This window comes from Chinchilla lanigera, unplaced genomic scaffold (assembly GCF_000276665.1).
Source record: "Chinchilla lanigera isolate Chin_1 unplaced genomic scaffold, ChiLan1.0 scaffold00004, whole genome shotgun sequence".
Lineage (NCBI taxonomy): Eukaryota > Metazoa > Chordata > Mammalia > Rodentia > Chinchillidae > Chinchilla > Chinchilla lanigera.
Window position 1 is genome coordinate 31629493 of NW_004955405.1, and position 24930 is coordinate 31654422.

The 24930-nt window shown below is 39.7% G+C and overlaps 1 protein-coding gene across 2 annotated transcripts in view; it reads right to left on the reverse strand.

The window, feature by feature from the left end:
• Window positions 1–8339: 8339 nt before the first annotated feature.
• Window positions 8340–24930, reverse strand: part of Nr2c1 (nuclear receptor subfamily 2, group C, member 1) — a 55790-nt gene continuing 39199 nt past the window's right edge. For both annotated transcript variants that reach the window (XM_005374480.1, XM_005374482.2), the window contains 5 exons: window positions 23084–23205; window positions 17045–17184; window positions 15121–15258; window positions 11319–11424; window positions 8340–8758 (listed from right to left, as the gene is read on the reverse strand). In XM_005374480.1, the coding sequence (XP_005374537.1) occupies window positions 8584–8758; window positions 11319–11424; window positions 15121–15258; window positions 17045–17184; window positions 23084–23205 (681 nt within the window). In that variant the 3' untranslated portion in view covers window positions 8340–8583. The remainder of the gene's footprint in view (window positions 8759–11318; window positions 11425–15120; window positions 15259–17044; window positions 17185–23083; window positions 23206–24930) is intronic.

The following is a 24930-nucleotide window of genomic DNA, read 5'->3' on the forward strand; positions in this document are numbered from 1 at the left end:
ATTCCTTTTGTTATTCTAGGTCTCTTCTAGTTCCAAATGAATTTTAGAAATGTTTTCTCTAGTTCCATGAGGTATGCGAATGGTATTTTGATTGGGATTGTGTTTAATATGTACAACACTTTTGGGAGTATTGCCATTTTCACTATGTTGGTTCTTCCTATGAGCAATTGGTATCTTTCCATTTTCTGATATCTCCTTCAATCTCTTTTTTCAGAGTACTGTAATTTTTAATGTATAGATCTTTTACTTCCTTTGTTAGACTGATTCCTAAGTATTTCATTTTTTGGATGCTATTGTGAAGGGTGTGGTTTGTCTAATTTCTCTCTGAGTTGGTTGTGTACAGGAATGCTAATGATTTCTGAATGTTGACTTTGTATCGAGCTACACTACTGAATTGGGTAATTAAATCTAGCAGTCTTTTGATGTAATTTTTGGGGTCTTCTATATAAAGTATCATGTCATCTGTGAATAATAATTTCATTTCTTCCTTTCCTATCTTTATTCCTTTTATTTCTCCCTCTTGTCTAATTGCTCTGGTTAATGTTTCCAGAACTATATTGAATAGGAGTGGTGACAGTGGACATCCTTGTCTTGTTCCTGATTTTAAAGTGAAAGCTTTCAATTTTTGATCATTTAGTATGATGTTAGCTATTGGCTTATCACAGATGGCTTTGATCAGCTTGAGGTAAAGGCCATCTATTCCTATTTTCTGTAGGGGTTTCAACATGAATGAGTGTTGGACTTTGTTAAAGGCTTTTTCTGCATTGATGGAGATGATCATGTGATTTTTATCTTTGGTTGTATTGATATGATGTATTACATTTATTGATTTGCATATGTTGAACCATCCATGCATTCTTGGGATGAATCTCACTTGATCATGGTGTACAATATTCTTGATCGTCTGCTGCATTGTTAGTATCTTATTGAGGATTTTTGCATCTATGTTCATTAGGGAGATTAGCTTGTAGTTCTCTTTTTTGGTTGAGTCTTTCTCTGGTTTTGGTATTGGGGTAACACTGGCCTCCAAGAATGAGTTAGGGAGAATTGCTTCCCTTTCAATTTCATTAAAAAGTTTGAGGAGTATTGGCATTAAATTTTCTCTACATTTTTTGTAGAATTCAGTAGTGAATCCATCAGGACTTAGGCTTTTCTTTGTTGGTAAGTTTTTACTTGTATTTTCAATCTCATTAACTCATATTGAGTTATTCAGAATTTTTATATCTTCTTGATTCAGCTTTGGTAATTCATACATATCTAGGAATCTGTCCATTTCTTCTGTGTTTTCCATCCTGTGAGAGTAAAGATTTTTGAAGTAGGTATTGATGATCTTCTGAATTTCCATAGGGTCTGTAGTGATTTCAAGCTTTTCATTCCTTAATGCATGAATTTGAGTCTTTTCTTTCTGGCCTTTGATAAGATTGGCTAAGGGTTTATTAATTTTATTTATTCTTTGAAAGAACCAACTCTTTGATTCATAAATTCTTTGTATTGTTTTTTTAGTCTCTATTATGTTAATTTCTGCTCTGATCTTTATAATTTCCTCCCTTGTATGGGCTTTGGGCTTGTCTTGCTCTTCTTTTTCTAGAAGCTTAACGTACAGCATTAGGTTGTTTATTTATGCCTGTTCTGTTTTCCTGTTAAGAATTCACCACTATAAATTTCCCTCTTAGGATGGCTTTCATTGTGTCCCATAAGTTCCAGTATATTGTATCTGCTTTCTTGTTTAGTTGTAAATATTGTTTAATTTCTTCTGTGACCCACTGGTTGCTCAGGAGGGTGTTATTTAATTTCCATGTATTTATGGAGTTTTTGCAGTTTCTTTTGTCATTAATTTCCAATTTCATTGCACTATGGCAAGATAGCATGCATGGGATAATTTCAATGCATTTACTTAAGCACGCTCTGTAGCTAGTATATGGTCTATTTTAGAGAAGGTCTCATGTGCAGCTGAGAATGTGTCTTTTGATCATGTTGGGTGGAACACTCTAAAAACATCTACTAAGTCAACTTGTTCACAGGTTTAGTCAGTCCTGGTATTTCTTTGCTGATTTTTTTTTGTTGTTGTTGTTGTTCCAGGAATCAAACTCAGGACCTCAGCCAGGCAAGCACTGTGCCATTGAGCTATATCCCCAGCCCTACTTGCCTGATTTTTTGTCTAGTTTATCTCTTTGTGATAATGGGGTATTAAGGTCTCCTGTCATAATTGTGTTACTGCTTATTTGATTTTTCATATCTATTAATAACTGTCTTATATTGTTGAGTGCTCCCATATTTGGTGCACACATATTTGTTATCTCTTCCTCTTGAGGTTTTCCCTAACAGGTATGTAGTGACCTTCTTTACCTCTTTTAATCATTCTTGGTTTTAAATTCACACTGTCTGCAAACTGGATAGCTACCCCTGCTTTTTTCTGGGTTCCTGTTTCATGGAAGACTGCTTTCCATCCTTTGATTTTCAGTCTATGAATTCCTTTTTGAGTTAAATGTATTTCTTGTAAGCAGTATATTGTTGGATCTTGTTTCTTGTCCCATTCCGCCATACCAGTCTGTTTCTTTTGATTGGTTAATTGAGACAATTTACATTGATGGTTATAACTGATGTGTACTGGCTTACCTTTGTCATATTTTCCTGCTGTTGGTTCCCTGCTTTACCTGTTTAATTGCTTGCCCTGCCTGGTGGTTTATTTTTGTTGTTTTTGGAATTGTGGTCATTTTTCTCTCTGTCTAACATATTTTTCAGTACTCTTTGTAAGGTTGGTTTGGTAGTCATGAATTTCTTCTGCTGTTCCTTGTCATGAAAGTATTTTGTTTCTTTATTAATTTTGAAAGAATTTTGCAAGGTACATCAATCTGGGTTGGAAATTGTTTTCTTTCAGGACTTGCAATACTTTACTCCAAGCTCTTCTTGACTTGAGGGTTTGAGTTGAGAAGGCTGCTGTGATTCTGATAGGCTTTCCTTTATAGGTGATCTGTTTCTCTTCTCTAACAGCTTTAATATTCTGTTCTCATGCTGAATTTCTGGAATCTTGATTATGTCTGTGTGTAGATTTATTTTGGTCATAGCTAATTGGAGTTTTTTAACTTTAAAGATAAAAGAACAAAAACATTAACAGACACAAAGACATTTACAAAATAACACAGAAACAATAGAAGCAATACAGAATTTTAGACAAGGGGATAGGAATTAACACTGGTTGTTGTATTACATATTGATATCTTCAAATTGGTTACTCAGAAAATCAAGTATAGGCATATATAATTGGAGTTCTATATCTTCATTTATTTGTATGTCATTTCTTTACCATGCTTGGGAAAGTTTTCTGCCATTATTTCTGAGTTCTTTTTTATGGCATTTGTGCTGCCTCCAGCTTTCTCACGGACACCAATCTTTATATTATTCTTGTTTTTTCATCTTGTAGTTGTTGGATTCATTCTTCATGGTCTCTTGCTATTTTTGAAATATTTTTCTTTTCTTGATCACTAGCTGCAATTCTGTCTTCAAGATCTGAAATACTATCCGTCCTTCCTTCAATCTACTGCAAATAATTTCAGTGGAGGTTTTAATCTCCTGGATTTGTTTGGATCTGTTTCATGAATCCAATTTTTTCCCAAGGTGGGCAATTTTTTGTTTCCATTTTTCTAAGCTCATCTATTCTTTTATTACATCTGCTCTAGTATCTTTGACTTTAAGCATTTCTTCTTGTATCTGAGAGATTTTCTCTATAGCCTTTTCCACTTGTTTTTTCACTTCTGTTGCTTTTTCAGAAGTTCCAGTGTTTGACTTCTAATTTTGTCTATTGCGCTGTGCTTCAGGCTTGTCCTCAGTGGGCTGGGGGTCTGGGGTTGCATTTTGTTTCTGTGTCTTGTCATTTTCTATGTTCTGTTTTTTATTTTATTTCATTTCATTTTCCATGTTGATACTTGCCAATTTATTATGATAGCTTTATCACTAGTATTTAGGCTTCTGTAGATGTCTGTTCTTCAAGGTTGTCTTCTATATGTAGGTAGTTCTTTACAGCTATCCCAAGAATCTACCTTCCCAATTTGTAAAGGAAACAAAGTTACTATCTGTCTTGGCACCCACTCCTCTGGTGCTGGGTTGTGGTGGTGATTATGATGCCATACAATCAAGGCGTTATCATACAAGGAAGAAAAATGATTAGAACATGTACAACACCCTGTCTAAAGTAGTACAGTTACTAATACCAACAGTTTCAAGTACAGCTTAACTACTGACAAACTATGGTAACCATTAATCTGCTACCTCCATCCACAGGAGCAACCTCTAAAGTTATATAACAAAGTCAAACATATACCACATTCTTGTATGCAGTAATTTTCCCCTTCGTGAAATGATTTTACCCTGTGTGTTTGTGTGTGTGTGTTAAGATGGGTAGGGGACAGGATAAAGGGTTGAATGAGGTCAAACATAGTAGAGTCAAGGCTGGAAGTCAAAGGATAATCACTCGAGCTTTGGGAAACTGGAGAACACAGGAGGAAAAGAATGAAACAATGCAAAGAAGTAATCAGAAAGGGAAGAGACAATGTTTACTCACTTAAAAGTTTAAATTCAAAAAATAAAGAGACAAAGAACATCAATAGCCAGGCATGGTGGAGCACACATGTAATTCCAGCACTCAGGAGGCTAAGGTAGGGGGATCCTTGTGAGTTCGAGGTTAGCCTGGGCTACAAAGTGAGCTCAAGGGGGCTGGGGATTTAGCTTAGCGGCCCAGCGCCTGCCTGGCAAGTGCAAGGTCGTGAGTCCAATTCCAGTACCGGAAAAAAACCAAAACAAAAACAAAGTGAGCTCAAGGCCAGCCAGAACTGCATAGCGAGACCCTGTCTCAGAAAGACAAAACAAAAAAAAATGTCAGTAGAAGAAAATGAAAAAGAAAGGTAAGAAGCATAAACAGTAGGAGAAAAAGGAAGAGAATGGAAAAGAAAATAGACACGAGGAGAAAAAAAAAATCCAAAACCAAAAATAACCACAAAATACAAAACAAGATGACCTCTAACCAGACAGGAAAGGGACAGCCAATCAGACAAACGAGAGAGAGTAAAAGTAGGAAAATATCTCTGATGTTTACAGTTCTGTGATAGTGTCCATGTCAGATCCCAGAAATGCACTGTGTACTCCAGCCAAGTTTGCCACGGGAATTGTGCTGGGCGTCTGGATGTGGGGGCTGGAACTGGTCTTCTGTCGGACAGCCCAACTGCTGGCTCCTTGTTCCTGCTTCAGACACTCCCACGTTGTTCGTCTTGCTGATTACACTGCGCTCCTGGACTGCTGTCCTGGGTTCTCACTGTCCGCCCGCCAAAGACGTGTGCACCTTGTGCGCCCAGGGCTGGCCTGTTTCAATGTCATCTTTATGCCAGGATTACACCATTCTGGCTACTGTAGCTTTATGCTTTAAAGTCAAGAAGTAAAAAGTCTCCAGCTTCTTTCTTAAGAATGTTTTTGCTATTTGGAATCCTTTGAAATTCCACATGAATTTTATAATTTTTAAGATTCACAAGGAAGGCCATTGAAATTTTGATAAGGATTTCACTGAACCTGAAGGAGGACGGTAGTATAGACATTTTACCAGTATTTAAGTATTCCAACTCTTGAATATGGGTGGCTTTCCATTTGTCTTAATTTCTTCCAGCAAGCTTTGTGGCTTTCAGTGTACAAGTATTTCACCTCCTTGGTTAAGCTTGTTCCTAATTTTACTCTTTGTGATGCTATTATAAATGCAACTGTTTTCTTAATTTCCTTTTTGACTTGTTATTGTCATTACGCAGAATGCAACTGGTTTTGTGTTGCTTTTGTATCCTCCAACTTTGCTAGATTAATTTTAACCATTTTGGGAATTTTTACTTGTTTTGAGACATGCTCTTGCTGTGTACTTCAGGCTGGCCTTGAATTCACTATGTAGCCTACACCTCTGATGCACAGCAATCCTGCCTCAGCCTCCTGAGTGCCAAGATTGCAGGCGTGCACCACCTATTTTTCTCTTCCCTTTGGAACTGCACAGACCTTTATGATTTCTTTGATGAACAGAAGAGACTGAATGACTTCTACTGCTAGTAAGAAAGGCAATGTGGTTTCTCCTGACTCTATCAACCCTTGCTCTTAGAACTCAGCCACTAGGCCATGTGCGGCGTGGAAGCAAAGCTGAGGGACTACATAAGCATTCTGGCTTCAGTCCCACTGGATTTCCCAGCAAACAGCATGGTCAGCTTCCCGGCATGCGGGAGCCATTCCCAAGATTCTGCACCACCATCACCGGGCAGCCTCTGCTCTGGCTGAGCCCAGCAGAGCTGTCTCTACCAAGCTGTGCTACTGTAAATTCCCGAGCTAAACAGATGCTGTTTTAAACCACGTTCTGGAGAGGTGAAGCAGAAGCTAACTAAAACACCATCAACACTCTAAGCCCCTTATACAGCCCGCCATTTTCATCCTACCACTCTAAATGCAACTAGCATCTAAATCAAGTATTACTAATTCTTGCTTTTTAATGACTCATTTCACATGTACCCCTTAACACCCACATTTTATCTGTCCAATAAATCTGTTAATTTACATTCTTTGTAAACTTCTGCACTTGCTGTTTTTGTGCATATTTCGTGAACCCATCAATGTTGACAGTTTATCCCTTTGTTTGGTTTTAGACAGCATCGCACCAGGTCACTACAGCACCAGTTACTCATCCGCTCTCCTGCCATGGGGACTCGTGGTTTTGAGTTCTTTGCTCCACGGTGCAGACATGCACTTTCTGCCTCGGTGCTGGAGAAGCGACGCCTGTGGGACAGAGGCCCTAGTACCGAGCTATGCCCGCAGCCCTGTGATGGGAAGAGACCTCAACACTGAACAACAGGACACTGAAATGAAATATATTGGTAGAATACAGAACTTTGTAATACAAGTTACATTTTAATATAGTTTAACACTTCCATATAGAACTACAAATTTAATCAGGAAAAAATACCTGAAAGAAATATCTTAATTAGCCATTAGTACATTAAGGGATTTTCTGAAGCCCTGGTTTACTACCACGCACGGGCTTATAGAGGTGTAACCCTGACTTTTTCATTTGAGTGTTTTATACTAAGTGTAGTTTCCTCCAGCTGAGAATTAGAAATAAACCTGTTGACAAAAATCATGATTTAAACTGGGAAAGAAGTTTTACCTGATAAGTTGTTAGAGACTAAGTTGATACTTTTAAAAAATGTTGATACTTTAAAAAATGACTATAAAGTAGTCATCAGTAAAATCCACTCTCTCTTCTATTGCAAAAATCTTTATAAAAAATGTACTGAGTACAATGAACTCTCCATATATGTGTTTTGAAAATCAATAGGTACTAATACCACTGTGAATAAAAGCAAAGAAACATCTAACAGTAGTGGGTTTGCTTGTAACACTGCTGTGGGGGACACCAGTATAAAATGCTCTTTTTGGTGTGGTGCAGGATACCCAGCACTTAATCCCAGCACTTGAGAGACTGGGGCAGGAAGACTGCCAGGAGTTGAAGAGCTGGACTACATAGTGAGCTCAAGGCCAGCCTGAACTACAAAGCAAGATTCTGTCTCCAAACAAAAAGCCAAAAACAATATAAAAATGCTTTCACTGTGGGATAACATGGCTTCAGTCTGACCCTTCAACACTACTACTTTGTAATGAAAAAATTAGTACATGTTCCTTTAAAAATTATCAGTTGCTTTAAATAATTGTTTAACCCATAGATTTTTTGAAAACATGGACTGGCTGTGACAAGTCCATTATTTAACAGCAGCTTAGACCAGCTCTTCTAACAACCTGAAAGAAATCAGCTAAACTCCAAGGCAGAGTCAGGAAGCTGTAACACAGGTATGAGAAGAAGGGAAATTCAGGTGCTTCTTGTGGACTATGCAAAAGCAACAGTTTTAATACCCATTTTGAAAGAGTGAACTATTTTGGGCTTAGATGCTACTATATTTAACACACAGCAATAAAAAAATACTAAAATACAAACCCCATCTTATTTTCAAAACCAATTTTCTGCCACCTAAATAAAAAGTGCTTGTAACTAATAAAACACAACATTAAAAGTCATGAACAGCCTACGCCTCATTGCCAGCAATGACTAGTATATGCTAAGGACATTATGAATTTACAAAGACAAAAAATATATATTTGATTATTATTTCCTATAGTTCTAATATTATCATACCATTGAGCAAAAAGTAATCTTTGACATGGAGATTAAAACAGATTACATTATGGAAGATTAAAAATACAAGGAATTTCTCCTTAAGAATAACGACCAGTAAGTATATTAGTTCACAATAAAGTTAAATATGAATAGAACACAATTCAAGGGGAAAAGACTAATTTATTTGTTTTATAATATAAAACAGAAACAGAAAGGGAAATCTAATTCCTGCTGACCGTCCAGTCACTTCAAAAGTTCTTAAGGAAGCTAAAGTAGAAATACCTTGGATTTTGGTAACTTTTTAAAGTTAAAATTTCCAGATACCCTGGAAGCAATGAGTTCAATTTGGTATCTTTTTGTGTTCCAGGAAGGAACAATAAATTTATACACTGTGATCGCAGCTTTCAAATGCTGTGACCAATTATCTGCGAGTTATAGTCTGCAGGCTCCATTTTTAAAATGTGCGGGATAACACTGTCGATTCGTACATTCCCGATGAGGCCTTTGAAAAACAGCTCTTCTGTGATGGTGGCATTCATCAGTCGCAGGGCCGGCAATCTGAGCAGCAATCTGGACAACCTGAAAGAAAAGGGGGAGAGGGAGAAGAAACAAGGTTGTCAATCAAAATAAGAGCTGGGAGAAAAATGTTAGTGATTCCTGATTGTTTATTACTTGTGGCCTAATTTAATAAAGATCTAATTTTCAAAAGCTAGGACCAAAACTTTAGATGCTGTGCCTGAGGCTGTATAAAGGGCAGATGAGGATTCCACAGGAGGCCTCCACCTTAGCTGCAAAGCTGCACTGCCTCATGCAGCTGTGAGGACCATGGAGCTGAGTTGCTAAGCCACGGGGAGTTTACACATGTAAGACTGGCTCTCCAACTCATTTCAGACCCTGAGAAGAGCAATGTTTTGTGTCACTAGGACACACATGCTCAATCAGCACCTCAGTTTTGTTGTACAGAGTAGTACTGGAAACGTCACAAGAACAGCGCAGAACATGGGCTCAAGATAACTGGCTTCAAATCCCGACTCACCTGCCACCTTGTTACGTGACTGTGTGCAAGCCACTCACTCTGTCTCCCTCACCATGTACCATGAGAATGGAAAGGAGGATCCCTGCCAGTTTCTAGGCCATGTAGCAAGATTCTTAGGGGCAGGCCCATGGCTTATGCAAAATTTCACTCTAAGTTGAAAACTGCTATCCAAGGATAATGGTTTTAAATAAGCAAGAACCTTATTTGGGACAGTTCTGGATCAAAGCACCTGCAAAGAAGAGCTGCACGCCCAAAAGGAGAGAAACTGTAAATACAGCATTCATTTGCATAACAACACAAGCAACTTTTCTCCCCAGGGCCAATTCCGCAATATAAGCAACTTCTAAAATTTTAAGAAACTGAACAATCACCATGGTGGCCTAGAACTCATAATCCTGCCTCAGCCTCCCAAGTGTAGAAATTACAAACATACCTATTAACTGATCTAATCCTCATAATACAGTAGTCCTCCCTTTTTTGTGGGAAATAAGTTCCAAGACCCAGAGTGAATGCCTGAAGCCATGGATCCTTCCAAACCATTGCTCTGTTTTGTCCTATACGTGCACACTTATAGGGTGTAATACACATAATCGAGGCACAGAAGAGATTGGTGTGGAAATGCTAGACGAAGGGACGATGCACTCACAGGTGGGGTGGAAGGGAACAGCAAGGGATTTCATGTTGCCTGGATACTGCACAATTTAAAACTGATGAATTATTTCTGGAATTCTCCATTTATTATTTTTGGACCAAGACTGACTGAAGGTAATCATGGACAACAGGGCCTACTATAACTCAAAGAGTAGATATTACTATCATCTTCATTTATTTATTTTTTTTCCAGTACGGAAAATCGAACTCATGACCTTGTGCTTGCCAGGCAGGCGCTGTGCTGCTGAGCTACACCCCCAGCCCCCTCATCTCCATTTTATAAGTAAGGGAAATGAAGTCCAGCAACTTGCTCGAGACTGTGCAGCTAGTGAGTCAAGAGTCAAATTCAGGGGGGCTGGGAATTTAGCTCAGCAGCAAAAGCGCCTGCCTGGCAAGCGCAAGGTCATGAGTTCAGTTCCCGGTACCGGAGAAAAAACAAAAAAAAAAAAAAAAAAAAAGAGTCAAATTCAGGCTCTCTGACTTGGATAGTTATGTGCATTTAACCACTCTGCTATCCTATCCCTTTTCCAAAGTTGAGTCGCTTAAAAAAAAAAAAGAAAAAAAATTGTTTTTCCCCATAGGACACTAGCAAGAAATAACCTGAAGAATTATAAAATGTTTCAAAATTACAAAACTATATATAACTATATATAACTATATAGTTATATATATATTTTGCGGGGGGGTACTGGGAATTGAACTCAGGACCTTGCGCTTGTCAGGCAGGTGCTTATGCCACTGAGCTATCTCCCCAGCCCCTAAAACTATATATTGTTGTCTGTCCCATTCTCTCCCCCTTTTACTAATTCAATCCATTATTTCAGCTGAAGGGTCTGAGCTCTTGAGTTACCTACCTGTGTTCGAAGTCAGGCTCTGCCATTTTCTATGTGACCCTGCACCCTGCCTTAGCCTGTGTCTCTCCTACTCCATACAACTTGGGAGGGGACTGCTGAAACAGTACACGGGAAGTGCTTCCCACAATGCACTCCTGCTCGGGCCCCTGACCTGTGTTGTGGACTGGACCTGTGCTGTGTGCCTGCCAACCCCGTGCTCCAGCAATGAGCCCGACCTCCAGGCCCTGCACTCTTGTGGGGACTGACGGATAGATAGATGGATTTGGTGGTGCTGGGCAGCCACCCAGGGCCTTGCACATGCCAGGCAAGCACTCTAATTGAGTTACATCTTCAGCTACACTATTTTCAACAGCATTAGCTATCTGAAGGTCAAGCTTGACTAAAACATTTAACTCTTCTGAAAATGGAAAAATAGTGAAAGACTTAATTCACAAAAATTTTTTTTTTTTTTTTTTGGTTTTGGTTTTTCTCCGGTACCGGGAACCGAACTCACGACCTTGCGCTTGCCAGGCAGGCGCTTTGCCGCTGAGCTAAATCCCCAGCCCCTTCACAAAAATTTTGAATGAACTTAAATCGACACAATTTAACTTCTAGATACCTGTAGGTGTCATCTGGATATGTTCTGGTTATATAATCTTGGAATTCCACATAAGCTTTTTCCTGAAATTTTTCGATCTGTTCCATATTTTCTAGGCCTGGATGATCTGAAACATTAAAGCATGCACTGTTACCCTGCTTCTGAACACTCATTTAGTAAGACATGGAAAGCAGACACGAGAAATAGGAGTAAACAGTTCAGTTAAAAAAGTTCCTGGCCTGGTCTGATGTGCACGCCTGTAACACCAGTGCTGAGGCAGGAGGATTGCCACGCGCTCAAGGCCAGCCTGAACTATGAAGTGAGAACCTATCTGAAAACAAAACAAAACAAAAGCCAACACCTGTCCCACTCCAAAAGGAACTCTTAGATGGGTATGGCTGGCAACACTTGTAATTCCAGCATTCTGAAAGGAAGATCCTGAATTCAAGCCCAGCTGGGCAATTTAGTAAGATACTGTCTCAAAATAAGGAAATAGCATGTGTAGCTCTATTATTCCCCACAACTTTTTATTGAGCCACCTACTATATACCAAGCACTGCATTTCAAAAACTTGAAATTATTTTATCTCATACACATTTTAAATCTAATTTTAAAAAATAAGACGTCTGGGTATTACCAAAGTAGTTTCTCTCTATTCCAAAGATAGTGGAATTTTGGTAATTTTTTATATTTATTTTTTGGCAGTACTGGGGATTGAACCCAAGTCTTCTGTATTAAGCTATACACTCCCAGACCTCTTTTAATGTTTTGCTTTGAGACAGCCTCAAGGAGTCACTAAACTGTGTAAGCTGGGCTTGAACTTGCGATCCTCCCACCTCAGACTCCTCAGTGTTGCGGTTACAGGTGAGCACCACTGTGCCTGGTAAACAAGTGCCCCCACTTTTTTTCCTTCCTTCCTTCCTCCCCTTTCTCTTTCTCCCTTTTTTTAACCTTACATATAACATAAATTATTTTTTATTTTAAAGAGAGAACAAAAACAAAATAACAAAAGGACATAAATAACACAAAAACAATAATGTTTAATTGTTTGATCAATCTTACATACCTATATTTGGTTATCTGAGCAACTACTTTGAAGATATCAATACGTAATTCAATAACCATTGCTAATTTCCTATCACCTTGTTTTGAAATTATGTATCGTTTTTACTGTTTTCCTTTTTTGTATGGTACTATAGGGATTGAACTTGGAGCCTTCACTTTGAGCTACATCTCGAGCTCTTTTTTGAGACAGGGCCTCACTGAATTGCTCAGGCTGGCCTCAAACTCAGGATGCTGCAATTACAGGCCCCATGCCTGATTTTACGGAAGTGTTTACTGTTTTCATTTTTTTTGGAGACAGGGTCTCACTATGTAGTTCAGATTGGCTGTGAACTCACTATGTAACCCAGGCTGGCCTTGAACTTGTGGCAATCCTCATGCCACAGCCTCTAAAGTGCTGGGATTATAGGTATGCACCACTATCTCTGGCCACAGAAGTATTTTTAATCTATAAAACACTTGCAAATTACAATCTATACAATACTTTTATAGGGAAAAGCACACACTTTTATAGGGAAAAGTACACTGCTACAGTCATGTAAAAACATACTCATGAAACTACTGAACTTGAACATCATGACTTTTATCAAAAAATTACAGCATAAAGAAAATCTATAAGCATTTCAATGTCACTATAACATTTCAGAAAGATAGTATTAGGAGTTTATAATAACTATGCCTCATGGTTTTTGGGGGTTTTTTTGTCTTTTTTTTTTTGAGACAGGGTCTTGCTGTGCAGTTCAGGCTGGCCTTGAGCTCACTTTGTAGCCCAGGCTGGTCTCGAACTCACAAAGATCCTCCTGCCTCTGCCTCCCGAGTGCTGGGACTACAGGCGTGCACCGCCACACCCAGTTTGCCTAACAATGTTTTGATTTTCATCTAAGGAACATGAAGGCACAAAACTGCTTATGATGAAATGGAGATACTGGACAGCGCCTGCAACCCCAGCTATTTGGGAGGCTGAGGCAGGGCTGTAGGTCTGAGGCCAGCATGGGCCACCTGGTGAGATCCTGTTTCAAAATAAAATGAAAAAGGCAGGGGATACAGCGCAGGGCTCCCTAGGTTCAAGTCTCAATACTGGAGAAAGAAAAAACAACCCAGAGTGGTAGAGCTTCCAAGCATATGCAAGATCCAGCAGCGCAAGCAGCTTAAAGGAGAAGAGACCCCTGTTACTAACTTGTGGGGACAGCAGAGGAAGCAGCACAGAGGAGCTTTAACTGTCTCACTGGCATCTCCGAAGGCCAGTGCTTTCTTCAGAACCAAAATAAAAATCAAAAATGAAAACACACAGCTAGGCATGGTAGAGCACGCCTAATCCCAGCACTTAGGAGGCTGAGGCAGGAGGACTGTTATGAGTTCGAGACCAGCCTGAGCTACAAAGTGAGTTCTACGCCACCCTGCACAGCGAGACCTTGTCTCAGAAAGACAAAAAAAAAAAAAACACAGAACCTAAGAGAATGGTCAGTGTCTCTAGTTCAGAGTGTGATCATGGAGCCCTTACCATCACTTCACTATATGTGAAAACCAAAAAAGGGCAAGAAAGAGACTGTTCTACTTGCTGGAGGCTCTAATAAGCTGTTGGAAAACTGAACTCCTTAGTGCAGCTGTAATTTTCTCATTTGGGCACTTGATAAAAACATACGTAAGGATTCAAACATTGAGGTGGCAATGGAAATACAAGTCTAAAACGTTATTTCACTGAATTTTCATCTTTTTTTCATATACAGATGTCTAACATCCTTAACCTAAAGCACACACTTGATGGCTTTAGCATATTTATAAAGCTGTACAGCCACCACAAGACTCATTTGAGAATGTTTCTGCCACTCCACAGGAGCCCCGTCCTGATGAGCAGTCACTCAACCTGCTCTTCTCCTCAGACCCTAGCAAGCACTGGTCCAATACTTTACGTCTCTCAGTTGGTCTACATGGCTTTACTTCATGTAAATGGAATCAAACGTGCTCCTCTGTAACTGGCTTCTTTCACTTGGCAGTTTTCAAAGTCTGTCATCTTACGGCATGGAGCACGGCTGAGTAAGGGTTCCCACCACGGGTACACATTAGGTTTCTTCGTTCATTTGTCAGTGAACATTTACACTGTTTCTGTATTTTGGCTACCATGAATTATGCTGCCATGAACATTCAGGATCATTTTGTGTAGATACACACTTTCATTTCTCTTGAGCTGATGAGAATGGAACTGCTGGATCACGTGGTGGCTCTGTTTAACATGTTGGAGAACTACTGAGCTCATTCCCAAGGCAAATGCACCACTCCATTGTTTTTGAGGGACAGGATCTCACCGTGTAAGTCAGGCTGCCCTTCAACTCATGGCAATCCTTCTTCCTTAGCTTCCTGAATGCTGGGATTACAGGCCTGTGCCACCTCATCCAATTCAAATGTGCCATTTTAATATTCCTACCAGGAATGTATGAGAGTTCTAATTTCTCCACAGGCTTAACACTGTGCTTTAATTAAGAAATAAATGTGCATAAGGCCAGGCGTGATGGCCTTATACATGACAGCCTACCCTACACTACAGCGTGGACTTTTATTTTCACGTTTTCCTCCCTTTTCACTCAGCCCAAATTGGCTCTACAGAGCCCATTTTCCCCCATCCTTCTGATTTTTTCCTACCTTTAATAAATGTGAAACTTTACTACAAGAAGAAGAGAAGAAGACAGAGAAGAAGAAGAAGAAGTGGCAGTAGTAGCAGCGGCAGCAGTAAAAGTAGGAGTGGAGAAGGTGTAAAAGCACATACCTGGACTGAAGAGTACTATTGCCTTCAGGTAGGCATATTCGTACCCATCAATGCAGAGTTTAACCATGCTGTTACAAAACTCCTGCAGTTTGAAGATGTGCTCCATCAATAGTTTCCTCCTTTCTGGTGACATTTTATCTTGAATTAAAAAACAAACAAATGATTTTAGTTTTCATCTGAAATGTGTGACTATTTCTATTTAACATATTTCCTTCTCACTAACTTCCAATTTTGAATAAAGCTGATGTATAAATGTTTAAAAGTTTGAACCTCTTCAATTACAGATGAAACTAATAATCTTTAGCTATTGTTCATTCCACAAAAAGCTCATATAGAAAATCTTAAAGGTAATGTATCAAGATACGCCTTTGAGAAGGTAAGACGTCAGACAACCATCTGAAAAGTGACCAACATTTGAGTACAAATGCCTCAAATTCTGGTAACAGGATTTTATTTAAACTTATACTGGTTGGAAATAAATCTTCACTTTTTAAAGCAACACTACTATAATCAAAACATTTTGCAAAACAAAAAAACCCAAAAACCAAACCCTGCCAAGATCAAAGAAAAAGTCCTGCAAGACATATTCTCATTTGCTGTGGTGAGATAAGTACAAGGACCTCTTTTAACAGTTAGTCAACCACAGCTTTCCTGAAATTGGGCTACACAGCAACTTGTAGGTAGATGAGAAATGAATCAGGACTATAAGTCCATATACAAGAGGGGAACGTGGTGCTGCCCTCTACTAGATCTTCTAATGAGAGAGAATTTAAGTTGATTTTTCTGTTCCTAAATCTAAGAAGCAGCCAATGATTTAAAAATAATTAAAATAGCCAGGCTTGGAAGCCCATGCTTGCAGTGCCAGCTACTGAGAAAGCTGAGGCAGAAGGTTATAAATTCAAGGCCAGCCTGGGCAACTAACCAAAATCTTGTCTCCAAATAAGAAATTTAAAAAAAAAAAAAAAAAGCTGGAGATGTAGTTCAATGCTAAAGTGCCTCTGGGATCCACCCACAGTACTGCAAAAACCAAAAACCAAAAATACCCCAAAGAACGAAATATGCTAAGAACCTAAAGGTAGTCCATAATTTATAAATTATTCCTGAGCTCAAAAAGCAACAAAAGGCAAGCTCTTCTGAATCAGTGACTACTTGTTTCCTTAATGACTGTGAGATCTAATCATGGCATCCAGGAAAGGAAAAAGACTGAAGACTGCTGCGTGACATGGTTCTGGTTAGCCAAAAGACAACACAGTCTATCTCGAGATGCAAAGGGCTAAAATGAAAGTAGCTTCAAAAGGGGCAAGAAGTATACATCTGAAATATCTCTTCACCTCTGTACAAGTTAGCCTTGAATTCTCAGGTTCCTGTACCAAAGTGCCTCATCAGAAATCACCCAAGGTGCGTTCCAGACAGGGTCTGCCCCCACCCAGGCACACAGTGAAATCCCGCAGCAAAGCAGTGGTAATCGTAGGTGAGGCCGTTCACAGGGACTCATGGCTTTCTGGAGAGCAGCCGTTACATAAGCAAGCCTGGCTTCCCTGCCTCTCTCCCACCACCAGGCTCTAATCAGAGGCCGAGCAGGTCCTGAAACTGGGCCCTTCTACTTCCTAAACCGTGAGCCAAAAGAAATCTCTTTCTTTAGCAATAACCCAGCCCCAGGTGTTGTTTTAGCAAGAGAAAACTAAGCTTGCCAGACTCAAACATACTAGTTTGAATTTTGTTGTATTCTCACTTAAAAATATTTTTGGGAGATTCACAAATTTATTAAAATGTAAAAATTATCTGAAGTAGAAAGACCACTGGTATGTAAACAAATACAATAATCAGGACATGTAACTGATCAGGACATGTAACTGATCAGACCATTTCATAAAGATGATGCCTCCTCCTGCATCCTGGAAAAGGTGAGGAAGGTAATTTTTACCTTGTTGAAGGCTGCCGTGGAGACAGTTGACAAAGGTTGCTAATATGGTCGCTACATTCATCACTTGCCAGCACTGGGCAAGACCAAGAGTAAAGAGTTCATTCCAGTAAGCTTTCACCAGTGATATGCTGTTTTCTTGCCTATTAAAAAACCAACACAAAGCATAAACGAGGAGTTATTGAAGTAAACTTTACACCTGATCTATGCACTTCAAAGTACAGTATTACTGAAGTAAAAGTACTTTTAGAAAGACCACATGGGTATAAATAATTCAATAATTCTGTTTGGTACAGCTGCCAGCAATCGATGAAATGTGCTCTGAAACTTAAATGCTAAGTAGATCATTATCAACCAGCTGATTTCTAAAAACTGCAAGTAACATTTTAAACTAAAAAGTTAAGACTTTAAGCTATTTCATGGGAACAGTTCAAATAAAGATTTTTAAAAGGCAAAAGCAGACATAAAAAACTTCATTACTTTCCTTTGCTCTGAAGTACATTTTTTTTAAGAAAAGAACTGTTAGGATTAGTTGGCAGTAGGTAAGCAATCAATATAGTGGGAGAAATGGTTCTTTCTGTATTTCAGACAATTTTACTGTAATGAACAAGAGGTAAGAAAGGCCAAAAGCCCTTTCCTGAATTTCTGAATAATAAATACTCAGCAGTAAGAGAACAAAAACAGTAAGCTTCCCAACTCTCAGGCTGTGTAACTACATAAAACACAGACACTAAATGACCTCATCTTGCTTGGCATTACTGAGAGGGGCATGTGGAAGCCAAAGAGTGGACCTTCCATTTGTTTGCTCTTTTTGAGACTGGGTCTCACTATGTAGCCCAGGATGGCTTTGAACTAACTCATGGCAATCCTCCTGCCTCAGCTTCAAGTGCTGACATTACAGGCGTGCCCCATGACACCCGGCTGCAAGAAGTGGACCTAAAGGAGTAGAAAGCTGAAGAGCTGTTCCCAGAGCTTCAAAGGGTGTGGGTGGTGGAGGATAAAGGGAGGAGGTTTAGTGCGTACCAGGGGGTACAGCGGGAGAGGAGTAACTTCCCATGCTCTACAGCAGAGCAGCGATACTGCAGTGGACAATTATTATTTCAAAGCAGTAGAAAGGGTTCTAAATGTTTCAGGACATTGTATGGTATGTATCTGAGGGCACAGACTAGCCTTATCTGATCATTACACTGTATGCACCCTGTAGGTATGTACAATTACTGCGAATCAACTAAAATAAAAATATATTGAGCTGGGTGTGCTGGTGCGTGCCTGTAATCCCAGCACTCAGGAAGCTGAGGCAGGATTGTTACAAGTTCGAGGCCAGCCTGGGATACTTAGTGAGATCAAGGCTTGCCAGAGCTACATGGCAAGACCCTGTCTCAAAAAAAACAAAAACAATTGAAAATAATTACTCAAACATGCCATGCCATATGACAGACACTCTTCAAGGCGCTGGGGAAATAGCAGTTAGTGAGAGGAATTAAGTCTGCTTCATGAAAAAGAAGGAAAATTTAACAACTGTATACATGTAAGTTTTAGGTAATAAAAATTTGATATTGCTATAAAGTAGGAGAGAGGCTGGGAATACAGCTCAGTGGCACAGCACCTGCCTGGCAAGCGTGAGGTCCTGAGTTTGATTCCTGCTGCCAAAAAAAGAAAACGGAGGTTCAGATGAGGTGGTTAGAGATGGCCATTTGCGGTAGGAGGAGAGGCCACTTGAGGCAGTGACATCTGAGTCAGCTGAGTGAAGAAAGATGGGGGAATTAAAACGTTACGGAACAGGTGTGTCAGAATCTTTTGAGCGGATTATTAAATCCTCTCCCACCACCTCAGAACACTCTTCCCTGCCTGCTTTTCCTAGGTAATAAACCTGGCCTCCCCTCCAGGAAGCTTGGGTTCTCTCACAACATTCCTCTCTCCACTGCCCCTTTGGTGCTGCCTGGACGTTTGCATTTTGTATCTTACACGGCAGCCTAATTTATCGGTTTGGATCTGCTTCCCCCATAGACTAAATCCTCACAGAAGGCAAAGCCTTCCTTACACATGTCTGCACGTCAGTGACCGGCACGGTGAGCAGCACACGGGAAACTCAGCAGCGCCTTCTGACCTGGGGAGACGGAGCAGGCAGCAGAGAGCACACGGACAGGGCTCTCTGTCTTCAGCCAGACCTATGTGCCTATTTAGATGACAGAGTAAGCTTCCTTCCCTTTCTTAAAAGAAATTTAAACTGCTCAGAACATCCTAACAGGAAATATGCACATCCTGATGAATGGTACTTAAATTTTCTTCTCTTTTCCCCCCAGCACTGGGAAATGAACCCAGGGCCTTCACACTGAACTACCCTCAACCCTTTCTGTAAAATTTTTTGTAATTTTGAGAGAGGGTCTCAAAACTCAGCTAAGTCACTAAATTGCCTGGGCTAGGCTCAAACCTGCAATCCTGCATTGGCCTCCCAGGGTGCTGTAATTACAGATGTGTACCACCGCAACTGGCCAGTTTTTTCTGCTTGACATACCTTTAAAATTAAGGTAATCAGTGTGTTTAACAGAAATCATTCAGTTAGAATCTTAACCTTTATGATATTAATTTTATTAAAGAATAGAATGTACTTCATACAAGGCTAACAACATTCCCAATTTAAGAGTGACAATGTAATAACAAAACTGGCAACAACCCCAATGTCTACTGATAAGGCATACGTAAATAAATTAGCATAAGCCCGTAAGACGGAACAGCGGGGAGCCATTAAGGAAAATATGGAAGGTCAGGCAGGGTGTGGAGGCACAGGCTTGTCACCACCGCACTCTCGGGTACTGAGGCAGGAGGAGCATGAGTCCAAGTTCAGCCTGGGCAACTTAATGAGACCTGTCTCCAAAAACAAAAACACACTAGGATAAACTAACTTACATCTGCTGATACAGAAAGATATCCCTAATACCTACATGATAATAAAAAAGCAAGAGAAAGAAGATGTACAGATGCACGTTTTAATAAATACAGCATGGAAAAAATCTAAAAGAATACCAAACTGTTAACATGAGGTCAGTTACTTCTGGAAAATGAGCTCTTACTCTGTAGTTCTACACTTCAGGATGAGAAAAAGATAAAAACAAACCAGTTTTAATCTTAACTTCTACTTCTGAGGCTTTAAAAAGAGGAAACAGCTACCCAAGTGAATCGACCAGTGAGCACAGGAAAGGAAAATAATAGAGACCAGAGTGACCGCAGAGAGTGCCAGCGCAGGGCAAAGGGTCAAACTGAGGAATAAGCTTCCGATTACAGAGGAAATGCTATGACACTAACAGCAGAAATCAACTACGCAATGGTAGCTCTCTATGCTTTTACTCAAAAACCAGAAACTCTCATACTATGTAAAAGTAGCTATGTCTTTTTTTTCAAAAGGTCATTACTTTAGGAGAAGAGAGTAAGTCTTTTAAAGAGAAGGATACTAAGAGGAGGAAGCAGCACGAAGGAAAATGACCATCACTTCTTCACTCTGTGCCAGACCCGGGGTTAAATGCACATTCACACCCTCACACAAAGGCACAGCACGCAAGTAAGGCTTTCAGCCCTAATCTGCAGATGTGGGAACTTAGCCTCATTTAAGTAACTGATCCAAAGACACAAAATCAGCAGGTGAAGAAAGCCAAAATTTGAACCCATCTGTTTTTATGATCCTTACACAACCTAGAAAGTAAAACACTGGATGGTAAAGGTGTGTGTGCTCTCAGTTTTTTTCTTGTTTTGTTTTGTTTTGTTTTGTTTTGTTTTGTTCCGGTACCGGGAATTGAACTCACAACTTTGCGCTTGCCAGGCAGGCGCTGTGCCGCTGAGCTAAATTCCCAGCCCTCAGTTTTTTTCTTGTTAGGAAAACTAAACCAATGACGATGTACATTTTTGTTGTTACTGCTGCTGGGATGGAGCCTGGGCCCCTGTGAAGGCTAGGCAAGTGCTCTACTACTCTCAAGCCATACGAATGATCTATTCAGGGATAAGAAGTATCAGTTTAGGTACCAGTTAATAGCTGTGGTTGCTAGCTCAGTAGTTATTCTAATTATAAAGGTTCCCACAGCTGAAACCAACTTCCCACAGAGGTCACAGGGCAAAGTGGTTGTCCTATAGCCACAAACCTCAGGCGCTATTTTTGGTTTCCTCAACATCTGGAGTATTTATATAGGATAACCGTACTCAACAGAAGTATTTAGAATCATGGTGTTACGACTATTTGAACTCAAAGAGTTCAAATTATACCTCAAATTCCTTTCTCCTGTTGTTTTACTATAATGATTGATAATCTATTATGAAAAATATCACCAGTTTGCTTTCTTGATCCAGGTATACTAGACAAACTTAGTAAACTACACTTCATGCTTTTAAAGTAGTAAAATGCTAACATGTAAAATTTTACGTTGTATTTTACTTTTTCTAAAAAAGCCAGATGTGGTGGCACATGCCTATAACCCCAGCCAGTGGGAGGCTGAGAAAAAAGGATTGCCATGAGTTTGATGCCAGCCTGGGCTACACAATGAATTCAAGACCAGCCTGAACTACATAGGCAAGACCCTGTCTCAAAAAACAAAAACAAAACAAAACAAAACAAAAAACAAAAAAAGGAAAGGAACTGGGAAAGTTTTGAAAGTTGAATGCTATTTTGCAAAAAAGGACTAAGGAGTGTTTGAAAGGTTAACCATTCTGAATCAGATTTGTAGTCTATGGAACTGTATATTTAAGTATGTGATTTAACGTGGGAAATATCTAACACTGACTAGCAACCACATCATAATATTAAATGTCTCTTAGCTTCAAGATTTGCAATTCATATTCAAAATATTCTCTAGGCATAGGGATAAGTAGTGATTTTCATGATAAATGGGGAAACTGATATATAGGCTATGAGAGCCAATTACTTATAAAATCAGAGTCATGAGCACGGTTCTGGGACTAGAATAAAATTATGGGCTTAACTTTTTCCACTGTCTCACTTTTTCATCTCCTAGGCTCAGTGATGGTGAATGTTTTAAAAGACTGAGTGCCCAAACTGCAATCCAAACCCACGTATCATGAAGTGCAATTAAACCTGAATACTGAGGTTTTAGTTTAGAAAATAACTCATACATTAACATCTTTTGACTTAAAAACACAATACACATACCACAGGTTTGCCACCACTGTACTAGTTACTGCAAAGCAATCTAAATATGTTTGACAAACTTTGAAAGAACTTAAGATTCTGGCCAGGGACACAGTGCAATGGTATAGCACTTGCCTGGCAAGTGTAAAGTCCCAAGTTCAATTCCCAGCACACATACACAGACACGCACACACACACAAAACAAAAACCTTAAGATTCCTTATAGTACACCATGTTCCATTTCACCTAATTATTCAAGAATGGAATATTGATTGTTCTTTAGTGGTAAGCCTAAATCTCTAGATCACAAGTGATAGTATGGAGGTTTTACATTTTCTTTCTTTGCGCGCGCGCGTGTGGGGTGGTTGAGGCATGGTCTCACTATATAGTTCAGGCTAACCTTGAACTTGGGGCAATCCCCCTGCCTCAGCCTTCTGAGTGCTGGGATTACAGGTGTGCACCACCTTCATGCCCAGTGAAGATTTTACATTTTCCATCTTTTTTGAGAGAGGTAAACACATGAATGGAAAACGATTATATCTATTTTTACACATAACTGCTGTAAACAAATTTCAGAGCCTTTGTAACACACCTGGATGGAAGTTCAGAGTGTGTGGTGGGAGAAGTAGACATGCCTCCAGCCTTTCTGCGCCTGGCTGTTTCCAATGCTGGGCATAAGCTACCCACTCCACTTAGATTCCAGGCAAACCATGAGGAACCAGGCTCCAACACACCAAAATAATATACAGAAATTGTACTTCGCTGCCCCAATTTGTCACATAAATGATACAATTTAAAGTTACAGTACACTTTTTTTCTCCTTTAATAAAATCCTTCCAAAATAGAAATTCTTGCTTAATGTACATTTGTTACAAAGTCACATTTACATTCAAGGACTTAAAAACACTCACCCTAGCGCCTGGAAAGAAGGGATGGAAAGCGCCCAGTGCATTGATAGGAACAGCAGCCTGGAGGCAGACTCCCCAATGTAGTGTACATTCAGGTACTCGGGCGTAGGAGAAGGCATGGTGAGCTAGTGTGAACAGGGATGCCGGTAAATCATCTTGTGACGTCACGCTCTAAGTTAGCAATTCTTTGAAAAAGTTGAATGTAAACATAACACATCAATGAGTCTAGCACATTCACAAAAAGAGGCTAATCTTGCAACAAAACAAGTACCTGGATTTTACAGCTAACAGCTTAGAATAAATGAGTAGATCAGTTTCTGACAACAATCTTCAGAGAAGCAGAATTTCAATAAACATCAACCATGACGTTCTGGTTTATTTTTAAAAGCTCCTTCCTACCTTGGTCTGGCCTACCAATGTGCTTTTCCTTCCCTCCTTCCCTCGTAACAACGGTGCACAGCAAGTGCAGTGTAAGGAGCAATTGTATGTGCCTAAAGCTCCTTTCACTTGAGATCACAGGGTTAATGAATTCAAATGCTTGCAGGGCTGGAAGAGTAAGGGGTGAAACGGGTTTACCAATGCCAACTGACAAGGGCACAAGCCCAGAAAAACGGTCCAGATGTGGCTTGCATTCAGCACAACAAGAACATAAGAATTTGTGTTCAGCACTGCCACTTCTTCAATTTTTCAGAGTATGGTCTCCACAAAATCTCTCTATTTAAATAAACTGACACTGACTTAAAAAGTAATTTAAAAACTACTCTACAGATAACACCGAAATATACCTGGAGACAAGCCCCTCATGGGCTTGCACTGAGGACCTCCATGTGGCTGTTTTAAATATCCCACTGCCGTTGCAAAAAAAATAACCGACATCACAATATTTTTAAACCACTTCTGAAAGTCTTGTTAAACACAATTCTTACTGCCATAAAGAAAATGTGTGAGAAATACTTGTTCTATTATGGAATGATGGGAATGATCCACAACATTGAGCTACGGAGAATAAGCACCCACTACCACAAGAGCTAAGCTGGAGGGCAATCTGAGTTAGCAACCAGACCTGGACCCTCAGCACATCCTGCACCACAATGCAGGGTGAGCGCCCCTAATTGAACACTGAAATCTGAAACATTTGGGACACTAACACTTAACATGTTTCAGATCTTAGAGCTTTTCAGATTTTCAGATTTGGGATATGAACTGGTAAAGTTTCTGTGAATATCCCAAAATCTGAAAAAACTGAAACTGGAAACATTTCTGTTCCCAAGCATTTCAGATAAGAGACTCTAAGCTTGTAAAACTACTTCTGAACTACTCCAGAACAATAGTTGTATACGCGCAGGAAGCACCCATAAAGTGCCCACTGTAGCTTTGCTTCCCACTGTGAATGAGCGTGAATGCTGACAAAGACCCAAGCTATCATCATCAGAAAAGAACACTCTATGCTGAACACCTTGGAGATGTTCAAGAGTACATTTACGGGCACACGCAGATATGTACACAGAAAGGACGGAAGGAACATGCCACACACGGCTCACAGTGGTTACCGCTGGGGTGTGGTAGGTGGATGTGTATTTTGGCAACATATATATAGCTCCCACTGGATTCTCAAAGGTGTATGACACCAAACAGAGCAAATTTTTCATCAAAATGATGCGTTCTCTAGAAATGTTAAACAAAATGTAAAAAACACCACTGCCTTTGTTCAATGTTAGGTATGAATGTTTTACCTATTTATTAATAGCATCACATAGTAAACCAACAGGGCAATTAAGGGTTAAAGCCCCAGGTAACAGGAAAAAAAAAAAAACCTTTGTGTGTGGTATGCAGAAGGAATCCAGGACCTT